This window comes from Astatotilapia calliptera, chromosome 17, assembly GCF_964374335.1.
Source record: "Astatotilapia calliptera chromosome 17, fAstCal68.1, whole genome shotgun sequence".
Classification (NCBI taxonomy): Eukaryota; Metazoa; Chordata; class Actinopteri; order Cichliformes; family Cichlidae; genus Astatotilapia; species Astatotilapia calliptera.
The window spans coordinates 24,156,182-24,170,481 of NC_137438.1; the positions used below are offsets into that span (position 1 = coordinate 24,156,182).

General features: G+C 41.6%; 1 protein-coding gene across 2 annotated transcripts in view; it reads right to left on the bottom strand.

Moving 5' to 3' along the window:
* Positions 1-14,300, bottom strand: part of LOC113008735 (ankyrin repeat- and BTB/POZ domain-containing protein 3-A) — a 259,075-nt gene that overhangs the window by 25,717 nt on the left and 219,058 nt on the right. Inside the window, exons 6-8 of one of the 2 annotated variants that reach the window (XM_026146397.2) lie at positions 4,322-4,411; positions 1,531-1,632; positions 674-767 (exon numbers count right to left, since the gene is read on the bottom strand). In XM_026146397.2, coding sequence (XP_026002182.2) covers positions 674-767; positions 1,531-1,632; positions 4,322-4,411 — 286 coding nt within the window. The remainder of the gene's footprint in view (positions 1-673; positions 768-1,530; positions 1,633-4,321; positions 4,412-14,300) is intronic. The other variant, XM_026146398.2, reaches the window with a different exon arrangement.

Consider the following 14,300-nt stretch of genomic DNA (forward strand, 5'->3'; position numbering starts at 1 on the left):
AATGAGAAATTTTTTTTAAAAGCCCATAAACAAATGGCTGATGTCGCAGTAGCTATGTCCATCTTTTATTTACAGTTTGTGGATTTTTATATGGCCAGAGGGGCCGATGGCGCGATATGGCAGCCTCGCTTCTGTCAGTCTTCCCCAGGGCAGCTGTGGCTACAACTGTAGCTGCCTCCACCAGTGTGTGAATGTGAGAGTGAATGAATAGTGGAATTCTAAAGCGCTTTGAGGGTCTTGAAAAGTGCTATATTAATGCAATCCATTATTATTATTCATATATTGGATTATATCTGGAAAAGGTACAATTATTTCTTTGAGCCAGCCAACCTCAGTTTATATAAATAAATCCTCAGATCTTAGAAAAATAAAACATGAGTTTGAAGCTCGTTTTTACTGAGTAAAATACCTTCTGTACATTCTGCCATACAGCAGCACAGTGATGAAAACTAAAATTTAAAATTCCCTACACTCTGGAATCCCAGATAGTAATTGAACGTGATGCATTAATTACAACTGTGTGAGAACGCCTTCTGGTGCGCTTGGAGTCAAACATGTCGTGACTAATCCCATATACGGGGCATCGGTCGGGAATAAGAATACTTGGGTTAAGTGTGCACATCCATCGGAAGCCCAAATTAAAGATGAGCCTTTGCTGCTTGTGTGCGATTACCTGCAGCGGCGGCCAGCTGAAGTGGGGTCTCTGTGTAGTTCTCCGCCCCATCCTGCAGGGCGCCCTCCACATTCGCTCTATTATCCAGCAACAACTGTGGCAGAGATGGGAGGCAGAGGAGGTGGAGGGAAGAGGGGAGGGAGGAAGAGGAAAACAAACCAAAAAAAGGGGGGAGAGCAGGGAGAAAGAAAATACAGGTAGAGGGAGAAGAGGGGATGTTACAGTCAGGCTTGGCAAGAGGAAAAAACCTCAACTGGTGGAAACCTAAACCAGCTCAGAAAGTCACTGACATTCTAGCTATGCTTGATCATTATGCTGTGTGGGGGTCTTATTCGTCTGTGTTGAGCTGAAGACGAAGAATTTATATCTCCAAAACTCTGATTTGCGCTGATGCAGATTAATAACTGAAAAAATCCTGGAGGCGCTGGTGTTCATCAGGCTTTCAGCCCGTGTCAGCTCACACAGTAATGACTGCAACAAAATGTGTTTTATATATTAAAACTGAACAAAACATTCAAATTTTGGCATCCCTGGGGGCTGTGCATCAGTGCTGCGCTTCAAGCTTCTTACTACTTCTTACTTCAGGATCAGTCTTCAGATTAGGGTGGAAACAGGGGCCTGGGTCAGACCTACACTTAATTTTAGGAGCATACATAATCCTGAGCCAAGCCCTCTCCACATAACTGAGATACACACTGCACAGAAAGGACCAAGAAGGAGAAAGAAAGGTCATTTGGCATCATCATTATTATGATGCACCATCATAATAATCACCATCATCATTATTATCCTCATTTTGGTACAAAGGATTGGGCAAGGGCCACAGGTTAATGGTTACAGGTCATAAACATCACTACCTGCACGACAGGGACGTGTCCGTGTAACACGGCGAAAGTGAGTGGCGTCCCCTGGCGCGTTTCAGGATAAACTGAGGGGTGCTTGTTTACTGTGCTTGGCACCTGGGAAGTCATAGGTGAAGTTCAGGGAGAGAGATATATATATATTTATATATACAGCCATTAACATTCACAGCTCAGGGCGGGGGATGGGGGGAAAGAGGGGGAGTGAGAAGCAGTATGCAGAAGGGAGAAGTGTAAGCAAAGGAGGGCAGGATGGCACAGGGAGATTTTCCTCTTGAGTTTCATAGAAAATCTTTAGCAGCTTGAATCCTGCCTCTCATCTCAATCGTCACTCTAAACGTCAAAGAGCATCTGTCTGGACGAGGCTCTCTCACCACACTTTGTTGTATCTACAGCTCCACCCCTTATTAGCGTTTCATTTCAAAGGGGAATGAAACTAAGAGAGAAAAAGCGCAACACTGACAGCAAACACCGACGACAAACACCGACAACTAACGCCGAGGAGAGGGGCGGTGCTGACTCACGAGCGAAGCAGCGAGTGAATAAAATCAAACAGCCGTACCAGCCTTATGCTGTTCTGTGGTTTCTAAAGCTGCTTTATCACTGAGTAAATTAAGGAAATTATTTCTAAATGTCGCCTGGAGGACAAACAGATGTTAAATAATACGTCACGTTTCATTTGAGGTTTGATGCTAAACAACAGCAGGACTGTTAGAGCTTATGTTTTTACAGGAATGAATTATTTATGACGTTATAATAAGAGGCAGTTCCAGCAGAAACAGAGCCAGTCACAGGCTGTCACTGCAGAGAAGAAGTTAACTCATTTTTACTTTACTTAGAAAGCTTAGGTCTACTTTTCTGTGCATGTATTTATCCACACAGACAGATTTGGTCTTGATTACGGTTACAGTTTAAAAGCGGCAGAGGTGAATTTAACTGTGTAGCTTTGAAGCGCTCAAAGCAAAATGTCAACGTCTACCTCGGGATTATCGGGGTTATCCAGGTCACTGTTTTTTCAACTTTTTACCTCCACAGGGAGGTTATGTGATTGGCTCAGTCTGTCTGTTTGTTAGGAGGATTACTCACTGAGTTACAGATGGATTCGCATGTAAATTTTTACCACAGGTGAGATTTTGGTGGGATGTTTTTGGAGGCACTGCTGTGAGCTTTTCTTCAGTCTCTCTGGTGTGAGTACACTTTTCTCTGTTTGTAACTGGTGTGATGGTGCCAACACCACAACTACAGTGATAAAACCTGGGTTGATGCAGCAGTTGATAACCACCTTCTTGGGGGCACTTATCCAGATTTCTGATGAACCTGCTTCATAGTACAGGGCCTCATTGTCTCCATACTGTAAGACATGCATGTTGATTTGTGAACCTTTGTATTTTTTCTATCCAATGGTCATCATTTGATTTAACGTGTACCGCTGGCTGATGAAGAGCTGCGCTGCTCGTAAACTCATGTCTGAGGCTCTAAATCAGAACCTAAACACTAGTTTTCAATGGAAATTCAATTCGCCCCTTATGCCAGTTTTATCAGTGGTTTTTGTATTCTAAGCTTTTAGCTCCTGAAAAAGAAAACAAACTAAACCATTATTTTTGCAACCCATAAGCCAAAATTTGGGGTTATTATGTCGAAATGAGACTTGTTGAATGAAAGTTCTGGGAAAAATAGCTCAAAATTTTGGCAAAACATAAAATCTGGACATATGGATGATAGGAGAAATGTTACTTTTGAGTCTGTTTTAGATTCTTTTGGGTTGCAGGTACAAGTGATCTGTATTACAAGACAAAAAGGACAAAATATCTGAAAAACTGAACTTTTTTGACAGAAAATTGCCCTTTCTTATACCTGTGAAAATTTCACAGCTGTATTCACACCAAAATTCCTCCCGAGCCGCTTTGTGGGGACAGTTGCTCTAGTTAAAGCAGGATATGGTTTTTGGAGAGCAAACAGCATTCAGCTCGCCTCTGTTTATTGGTGTTATAGCTGAAATGTCAGACAGATAAAATATCTCAAAGCCTCTGCATAAAACTTTACAGCGAGGCTCCAGTAGGAGCAAATGAGGTGTTTTCACTTTGTTTGAATTTATGTTAGCTTCATCTTTCTTATTCTATAAACCACCGGTTGAATTTACAGATACTGCTTTGCTTCTGAGTCAATACTGCACTTAACACAAGCATCAAAGCAATGGAGCAATCACAGTGATCAATAATGAGGTCACTACGGTGAAGGAGAGCCCATAAATGGTGTTACTTTTGCATTTTCTAACTGAAAATTAAAGCGATTACACACATACAAGCACACACTACAGAGAGAAAAACAGGAATTCTAACAGTGCACTGTTAAGTACAACAGATAGGTGCAATGATTTTCAAGCTTCATGCAGAGTCTGTGGTAGCAAGTTACACTAAGTGCACACAATTATAAAAGAAATGTATTATTGATGTGGTATAAGCAAATTGCTGCTGGATTTACAGTGTAAAACGTAATGAAATAACTGCCTGCAAAGTGGATCATTTTCCTGTATCGGTGTTAAAACAGTGATACTCGCTTATTGCTTATTGGTGCACTTCGTGTAATGAGCTGCCGGGGGAACAGAGAGCATGCTGAGAGCAGGTGAGACAATGACGATAGGGGGAGGGGGAAGGAAGAGCAACACAAAGTGGGTTCATAGTTTCACTGTTTACAGAAACAAATGGACAAACATGTTAGACCAGAACAAAAAAAAAAGTGCAATCATTGTGACACTGCTGCATTTGACTAGCGGACAGTTGACACTGACCTCGCTGTTGATGTCCGCTCCGGCGTCAAGAAGCATCTGGACCATGGCCTCATCACCACGAACGCAGGCATACATGAGAGGGGTCATTCCCTGCAGGATGAGACGGGGAAGAAAGGGGGGAGGATGACATATTTCTACATAGTACCAAAATGGGAAGCTGTTGAATGGTAGCAGAGATTCCACCCAGCAAAAAGGCGTTGGAAAGAGATGGGAGAGATGATTTTTCCAGATGTCTAAACAAGGTGGAGATTTGTTTAAAGAGTGAAAGGTGAAAAGGAATCGTTGGTGGTCGCTGAAAAGACGTCCTGCTATGTCTAAATTTAGTTGAACAGTGGGCATTCTTTCCTCTCAACACATCTGTAGATTCAGACAGTAATTTCCTTCTATGAGGAACCAATGCTGACTGGTGCACCACCCTCCTACATTAACCTCCTAGGACCTGGCGTCCACATATGTTGACATCACTTTTTGGGTTATTTAGACCAAAATACAAAATTTTGCTCTACAAGGGCCTGATGTCCACTTACGAGGACATTATACTGCCACTGTTCCATCAAAATTTAAAACAAATATCCTCATACATGGCTCTCATTTTTCTTAGGAACAAAAATCGGGTAAAAAAAAATAAATCTGGTGATTCTTTGTTTTTACATTCATCGGGTCCCAATGCACGGTGGCACGGTGGTTAGCACTGTTGCCGCACAGCAAGAAGGTCCTGAGTTCAATTCCACCATCAGGCCGGGGTCTTTCTGTGTGGAGTTTGCATGTTCTCCCCCGTGGGTTCCTCCCACCGTCCAAAGACATTCAGCTTGTGGGGATAGGTTAATTGGATAATCCAAATTGCCACTAGGTGTGAATGTGTGAATGAATGTGAGTGCGAATGGTTGTCTGTCCCTGTGTGTTGGCCCTGCGACAGACTGGCAACCTGTCCAGGGTGTACCCCGCCTCTCGCCCTATGACAGCTGGGCTAGGCTCCAGCGCCCCCCCGCGACCCTGAAAAGGATAAGCGGAAGTGAATGGATGGATGGACGGACGGGTCCCAATGTGCCCAAATATCAAAGATAAATTAAAAATGCTTGCCATGGAAGAGTTCGGGTCTTAGGAGGTTAAGGAACAATAAGCTTTGGCTCTCTGGATGTCCCCCCCAAATAGGCTGACCATTTAATAATTACTGTGACACATGACCCTATGAGTTATGGTGTTGAAGGTTCAATAATGCATTTTAACCAGACAAGGCCAAGGCCTATTAAGGCCTCTTTGCTACCATAAACAGGATTTATTTGACAGCACTCACTGAACTGACCCATACTCACAACAAGTGACCAAGTCCAAGAAACTCAATGAAGGTCTAAGAAGGCCAGTGTAACAGTGGTACCAGTACATTAAACAAAGTGGATGGAAAAATCTAAGAAAGAGAACTATATTTACACAAGTTGGAGAGGTCTCTTGGGGGCATTTCGAAACAACTGCAGATTACTGAATCATCAGAAACTAAAGTTATTCTGATGTGTCACAACTTTACCAAGGTCTGGAAAAAAAAAACCCTAAAAAGTCACCATCTGTTAGATAATTGGTTTAGATGTTTAGGAACAATCTGGGAAACACCAAGGTTCAAGCCTAGCATGTACTGGAAACTGCTGGAACACCAGCATCACTGTTCACAGTGAACCTCAGGTCAGCTGTTCTACAAAGTGGATGGAATAATGAAGAAGGAAGACTACTTCCAAATTCTTCAACTTCACTTTAACTCAACAACTAGATAGCTGAAACGTTGATACTTTGTCACTAAAATGCTAATTAAATGTTGCATTAAGAAAACCCAAAGGCACAGAATTAGAAGTTTGACAATGAGCTGACAGGTGGTTGAAAACAGATTAAGTTAAAGTCTTAGAAGTGAAGGCATCTGCCTTCTTGAAGCCTACGACTGGGTGACCCACTTTACTCACTGTTAGAAAAAAAGAAAAACTTCAACCCTTTTTTGGCTACATAGTACCTCAAATACTATTGTAACAATAGTTAAATGGGATTTAATAATAAACACCATCTCTAATGATCAAAGTAACTGTAATGAGCTAAAGGATGCTAACAGCGATTACTTTCTCTCAACAAGAATGAGGATTTCAATGCCATAGCGATATATGAATCTGACTACGTGTCAGCGGTGTTTGTGAAGAAACTTGCTAGCCTCCTTTTTTTTGGTAAGCAAACTTGTTAAAAACATACAAAGCCAAATTAAATCAAAGTACAAAAAAACCCACAATAACAAAGGATCTGAATGGCAACAAAGACTAAGCAGAGATTTGACTGGACCATTTATTACTGGGTCAGTTTGCTTTAATACTTTACATGCACTGAATAATCAGGCTGGATCTTTGAAATGAGCTCTGCATCATTTCACTTTTTTATTATCTAAAGGCCAACTTCTCACACAAATGTGATATTCATCTTACATTAGATTTTGCTTCAAGGGAAATTTCTAAGGATGTGTTCAAGGATTACAATCAAATCACTCGATTGGAGTCCTTTTTCTGATTTGCTGCTCATCATCCAGTAAGTGTACTCCTGCTGGAGGTTAGGACCTCTACCAAACAGAGAAGGAATTGCATTGAAAACACACTTTTGTTATTTCTCATGCAAAAGTGTTGATTTCACTGCTATTAACAAAATGCCTTGAGAAATAATTCCAGGTTATTTCAATCTGGTGTTATTCCTGTAAATGTAGATATTGCAGCTGTGTGGGTTGTGCATATTTTAATAGGAGGCGAGAGGTTTGCTGTTCAACAAGAGACCACTTCAGACGACTAACTGCTGTACTTGGTTTCAGTCAAACTCAAAAACAAACATTTAAACGTATTCATGTACACCACCTTATACGTACTGCTCTATACTTTGTAAGGATTCACGTGGTGTCTGGTACCAAGACCTTAGTAGGGGATCTTTTCGTTTGCTGGTGTGCACATCTTGGAGATTCTAGCTTCGATTGGGATTCAGTGATGTTTGAAAGGCGGATCAAATTTTGGCTCTTTGTCCTGTTTTTCAATCAATTTCCGAGGTAGAGCACAGAGCAAAATCCAGTGGTGGCCACTGAGTGCAATTGCTACTGTTTCATGTGCAGCAATGTTTATGTGGCACATGAATGCCACAAGCAGCATGACTCTTTGGGAGTCAACAAATGTGCAAAATTAAAGAAAAAGTTCTGGTGCCTCATTGTCAAGACTGCTCTGAGATTATAACAGAAAGTTTTTGTTAACTTTTCTTATCTTTTTATTTAACTATTGACCCACCATAAAATTCTAAATAACCAGGATTTTTTCTGCTATTTAAATGTTTATCTATTACTTTGTAACCTTGGTTTCTAGTATGAACATTCTTGGGGAAATTCTTTGTAAGTAGGAAAAGCTGTAAAGCTTAGTTAAAAGTCCAAAATCTATACCTTCCTTTACATTCTCCAAAGCCATCCAGTGTCAGACTGGAGTCTTTGGTGAGCTAATTCTGGTCCCAGGGCCATATGTTTGACACCCTTGCTCTAGCGCAGTGATTCCAAACCTTTTGGAGCCACTATTTCACATTAGAAAAATTACAGGGCACACCACCAAGCAAAAACGTCACAAAAAGCATATTGATTATTTTTCCCCGCACACCAGGCATAGCAAAATTGGCTCGGTTTGTCCCCAGTATACCTTTTTTTGCTTCCTTCTGACCACTACTCATGCTAGGGCCTTCATCTGGGTGGGAATTTTCTCTTGGACCCAGGTCTGACTGACTACTTTTTCTTTTCAAATATTTATTCATTCCTATGACTAATATGTAATTTCTTCTTCATCTTCTTGTGTTTTACCAGCAGTTGGTAACCCAGTTAGTTAGAGCAAGGAGTTGTAATGCCCTCTAGTGGAAGAGAATGTATTTGTTATGTCCGTTACTCAAGCAGGTCACTTAGAGCACTAATCAGCTTACAGCCATACGACCCTGAGCACACCCAATCTCGACTGATCTCAGAAACTAAGCAGGGTTGGGCTTGGTTAGTACTTGGATGGAAGAGTATTAATCAGGTGGAACCAGGTAGTCTTCCACAGCACACCTGATCATTTCTCACAGCACACCTATGTGCTGCAGCACAGTGGTTGGTTTTTATCTGCTGGTCTGCTGGTTTCTTTCTGTGCTCAGTCCAAGATCATCATTGCTGGGTTACCTGGAAACGGTTTCCAGGTAAAGCTCTTAAAGTGCACAGAATAAGTAAAGTATGAATCTGTGTGTGAATCAGTGAAAGTGACTCTCGGTGTTAAGAGCCTTGAATGGTCAGACCAGAAAGGCACAATAAAAATGACTCTTCCTATAATAACATGATGACGACCATTTACATCCACACCGTTTTGTTACACAGTCAGGCTAAAAGCACCAGCCAGTCATCTTTGAGTTACATCAATGCAGGAGCAAAGGGATTCCCAGATGACACGGAAACAGTTTGCTGCAGCAGTTGCAAAAACATTCTGCAGAAAACTGTGGAAAAACTTCCGCAATCACTTCACTTCCGGTTTTTACTTTGTCTATACCTGTTCCTGAAGGCTTTTACGTAGCTTACCTAGCTAAATCCTACAATCACTGACGATCGTGTTGACCGTAACCACAACATTAGCTCGTTTTTTTAGAAGTCTTCACATAATTTTCTTTAAATCACCATTTTATGTACATGCTATAACTTCACTGCTGCCTACCAATCGATCCCGTTCTGTAAAATGCAGTGAGATATAATAAGTATACACACACAGCACACAACTCAGAGAAATATCCGGCAGTTTCTCGCAGCTTCTTATGTACTGGACCTTTTCATTACTCCCTTAAAATAACCGTGTCTTCCCAACAAGGGCAAAAGCACAAAGGTGGGCTGTGAAACTCCTAACATAACTTCTTCTATCTCTGCGTGTCTCCATATGCACAGAGTATTCTGACACGCCCACACACATTATGCTGCAGGATGAAGCTGCTTCATCTAAGTGCTACTGCAAAGAATTGCATAAGATCAGCAACAGCAACAACTTAAAAATGACCTTTATTGTAAACGAGGCACCGAGATCTTCACATTTATCAGACTTTTCTAACTGTTTTAAATGAGCTTCCATAAAACAGACTTCAATCATATATCTGATCTGGGCCATTATGCTCAACAGAGGCCTTTTACGGCTCACTCATAACACACCACAGCGCTTTATGTTGAAGACTGATCTCCCTTAGTGGTGATTCATTCTTAAACATTTCCTGGACAGCAATCTACTTAATCAGCAGACGGCTAAAGGGCGAGAGACGACGGACCGCGATGAGCACCGTGATGAGGTCTAAATGTCTCTTAGCCGTTATGACAGACTCCAGCTTTTACTTTATTGCTCCTGTAACGCTGTCTGGTCTTTTGCTCCATTTAGCCTCCTTTACAAGGAGATAAAAGCCTGCATGTCACAGGCTCGTATTTATGTGAGGGGAGAGGAAGGAAAGCATAAGTCAATACAATCTGTCAATTTAACAAGCATCTGTTTTTCACATTTTTTTGTAATATATTATAAACAATATATAATGTGTTTAAGCAAACATTAATCAACCAGACCTGGACTTTATTTTTAGAGTCTGAGTGAAGAATTGCCAAGCAAATCTTAATTAAACCTAACTAGGCGCAGCTTATTGACCGCGGAAAGTCAGATTGCACAATTAACTTCCACTTAGCAGCACTGGGAATAGCCAATATTTCTACGAACCGTCAAAGGTGAAGATTCCCAAGTGACACTTGGCTTTAGTGGGACTGAGATACTGACCTGACCTGTCAGTGCTCAGAGCAGGAAAAGTGTTGCAGTAGCAGGCAACAAAAGAAAAATCCTTTCCCCTTCCACTTTCAGGATGAACAGGAAGGTCATGGCACAATCTGTAGCTGGATGCCGCTCTGCTACAGCCCTGAGTCGCTCCTCTCCTCCCTGCTTGAGTAATTTAAGCGATCAGTATGCTGGGTGGTGTGTGCAAGCCCCCGCATCTGCTTCTTTGCTCCTCTTCACCTGACTGCTCCTCCTGCATCCCGCCTACTGCCACCTTTGATTAATCCGGTTCTCCAGCCCCCAGCTCCATCCACAGCACCATGAAAACTGTTAAAAGGACTCATACCTCCTGTTTGCACACTGCAAAGTTCAAGGTGATTGATATTGGGTGTTGCCTCTTCTTAGCTGAGGCATTTCTCATTCATACATATCCCTGGCACTAGGCTGAGAGGTGCTACTGCCTCCTGTCTTTTTTCTTTTTAGGTAGGCGGCAATGAGTGTACGACCATTGGCCAGGGACATCAGGTAAACTCGGGTATTTATTTATTGTATTGTTTGAAGTTTTGGTTCTTATATTTTCCAGAGTGAGTTTTGGATACTTGTTTGGTCACGACCTGACCTCTGGGTAGTGACTGGAAAAATGAGGATCTGAAGGGTGTCTCTCTTAGGGACAAATGGTGAGGAGATCAGGAACGTTTCAGAGTACAGATTCTACTCCTCCACATTGAAAGGAGGCACCCAAAACACCTAGGGATGTTCCACTGGTAGCAGACCCTAGACACTCCCTTCGCTGGCTTGGGAACATCTTGGTGTCCCCCAGAAGAGTTGGTGCATGTGGCTGAGCAAAGGGGGGTCTGGGTGTCTCTGCTCAAAGTGGAAGAATGAATTTCTGGTTCACTTTTGGAGACATTTTATGATTGTTCTAGTGTAAATTTTGATTTTTTAGTTTGTCTTCCTGTTCATTCCTTTTTCCTCAATTCTTCCCTCGTTTCTGTCTTTATGACGAGTGTTAATCTTGTGTCTGTGTTTAGTATTTCCTGCACTAGTTTTACTTCCCGTGTCTTCTCCAACTCTCTGGTTGTTCTCTCTTCCAGTAATTATGTTCCCATCAGCCTTCAGTGTATGCTTATATATGCTGTCTTTCCTTTGTTACCCCTCTACCTTTTTGGATTCTACCACTTTCATGTGTTTTTGTTGTACTTTTGTTACCTTTTAGACTTATTTGTGAGCACATATATTTGCCCTGAATAGCTGGTCCTCAACTAAAACTCCACAAACAATAACTGCGACACACTTCTGCTTTTCTTCTTCTTCGTTTTGTGATTGCTTTGCTTCTAAAATTTCGTTGCCGGTGGAAAAATCTATAAAATGAACTAATTAACTCCCATTTAACCTCTTCCATCTGGTTAATTAATGCTCCTCCCCCTTACCCCAGTGAGCTGGAGTCGTAACAGGTTTATTTGTTACTTCACTGCCGCAATGTTACTAGATTCCATTTGGTCGAGGTCCACTGATTATTATATTTGTATTTTCTTTGTTATCCATGCGGTTACATTCATGTCCCCGCTGGGCCACTGCCAGCATGTTGTGGTGTTTAATGAGCAATTAATAGCAGCACATGAGGCAGGGGCTGTGGGGATGAGACCACTCCTTTGCAGACCTGTGAAATATGCATTTTTGTGCTGAAAGGATTAAGAGGAAAAAAAATGTTTTTTTCATTGCCAAGAGGAGTTGGTGCGAGTTTTAAGAAATGTGTGTCGAATTAAGTCAAGTTAAGGATCCTACTATGACTTCATCTTAATTATATGTTAAAAAAAAATGTAGAAAATAACAATAATTTCATGTATTTTTGAGACAGTTCTCAGCTGCTGAAGTCAGAGTGAGTCAGAGGTTACAGCATCTTTAGCTTTAGTCACGCAAGTAAAACTGAGGGATTTTAATCAGATCCTTGAGGTCTTAAAGAGGGCGAGGCTTAGTCACACTGCATGACGTGGAGATGCAAAGGACTTGATGTCTTCACCTCGCTCACCTGATATATTAGATCTGGAGGAGGATGAGGGAGAAATAAATTAATAAAACCCCTGCTATTCTTTTCTGTTTTAAACATACTTTGCTCTGCCAGCTGTTATAACCTGAAATATTGTGGTTTTATATGATGAGCAGGTTTAGTTAACCATTCCGTTTTCTTTTATTCAATATTATCCCTTTGCTGTCCTCAAGTGAAAGTTGTTGCAGGCAGCGTGTTTAGGCATGAAGGGCAAGTACATTTTTGTAAAAGTGAAAAAGAAAGCAAAAATACACAAAAAATGAGGATTATTGCAAGAACCACATATCTGTGATACATCAGCAGCTTAGAGAAGCAGCTTTCGCGGTCCTTTTACTGCCAAGAACTAACACATCTACGTTGCCAACAAATAACAAACCACCATGTAAGATGTAGCTCTCCATCACAGACAAATGCTCACATGCGTTATTAAAACTAAAAATAATAAGGAACTTATGTATGAAGCTGTTTTTGTGATATTTCAAGGGCTGATTGAAATTACTGCATCACTGGGATCCACTCGATGGTGCTTAAGGGTGCAGAACTGAACCAAATACACAGATTCCAGTTTAATCCCCAGTTAAAACCACTGGTGGACCAAGTGCAAAACATTTATCATCTACGTTCTGCTGCGCAACCCTGCATCCTGGCATTCACGTAGACGTTACTTGATGTTAACGTCTAAACGTTGCTTCAGACTGACCCACCATCCGGTCGCAACCGTCTGCAATCTTTGTTGGATAGAAGTGGATCAAAACACCAAGGTGTTTAATCTGTCATGGACTCCAGACACTGATCAGAGCGAGAACGTGTCAGATATCCCAGAAACAAGCCCAACGAACCACTGCCTGTGTCCAAGTGCCAAATCACTTGGACTGTTGTTTGCACACAGTTGGCGAATTGCCGTTCAAATACTAATTGTTTCCTACACGAATAATCAGTCTGTTGATTGACAGAAAAACAATCAGCAATCTACAATTGATTTTTTAGGCAACTAGGCGGTGGTTAATCGCAGCTCGCTGAGATATGTGATAAAATGTATGATTTTTTTAACTGAAATATAATGATCTGGCTTAAAACCTGTGGCAAGGTTCTGACTTACTATAGGTTTTATATAGAATTTAGACGAGTGAAGGTTAATCAATAAAGCAAATTATCACTAGGTGCAAGCTCATTTTAAGCTAAGACCTGAGGATCTAAGAAATGTCATGGTCCTGGGCCAGTATTCTTAGTTTTTGTGTGTTTTGTATTTCGTTCTTTATTTATGCCGTGGTTCCTAGGTTCTGTTAAGATGTTCCTTATTTGATTACCCCTGTGTATCTGTGAGCCCTCGTTTCCCCTCCTTGTGTTTTATTCCATGTTTTCCCCAGCCCGTTATGTCTGTGCTCTCCCCGTGCTCTCTCTCCTCCTGTCTGAACCTCAGTGTACTTCCTGTTTTACTTTGACAGTCTCCCGTCAGTGTTGCGTTTACTCCTGCCGTGTCTTGTTATGATCATCAGTGTCACCTGTGTTCCCCGTGTGCTCCCACTTCCCTCGTTAACCCTCTGTGTATTTATGTCTGCGTCTCCCTCAGTTCTGTGTCGCGTTCTCCCTCATTCATGGCTGTGTGTTTCTCCGTCTATTACGTTATAGTTTCCCAGTTTAGTTTGTATGGTTTTGCTCTCCAGCAATAAAGCTGTGAATTTTGAGTTCATTCCTGCCTCCGTGAGTTTGCGATTGGGTCCTCATCCAGCCTGCACACAGCCGAAGCATGACAAGAAATGCCTTTGAGACTGGATGGATAATTGAGATCTTTGCACTTCTGTAAAGTGTAGGTTCATCTGATTGTTGTTGGATGAGTGTTTCGAGCCTGGTCTCACTCCCAAATCATCACAAATGAATGCTTGGTCATTACGCCTTTATTACTGTCATAAGCTGTTTTCTTAACCCAAAAACTCCAAACCACGAGTAAAAGTGAAAGTAAACATCGAGAAAATGAAGCTCCCATTGGGGGCAGTGATGATTTACCACTCCTGCCCTCATTGGCGGACACCTTGTAAGTATCCCAGAGGCAGCATCTGCTTTGACAAAACTGCAGTGTGTGAAATTTGAAAGGTTGGAGTTTGAAATTGAGTTATTACTTTGAGAAGAAGCGGCAGGACAT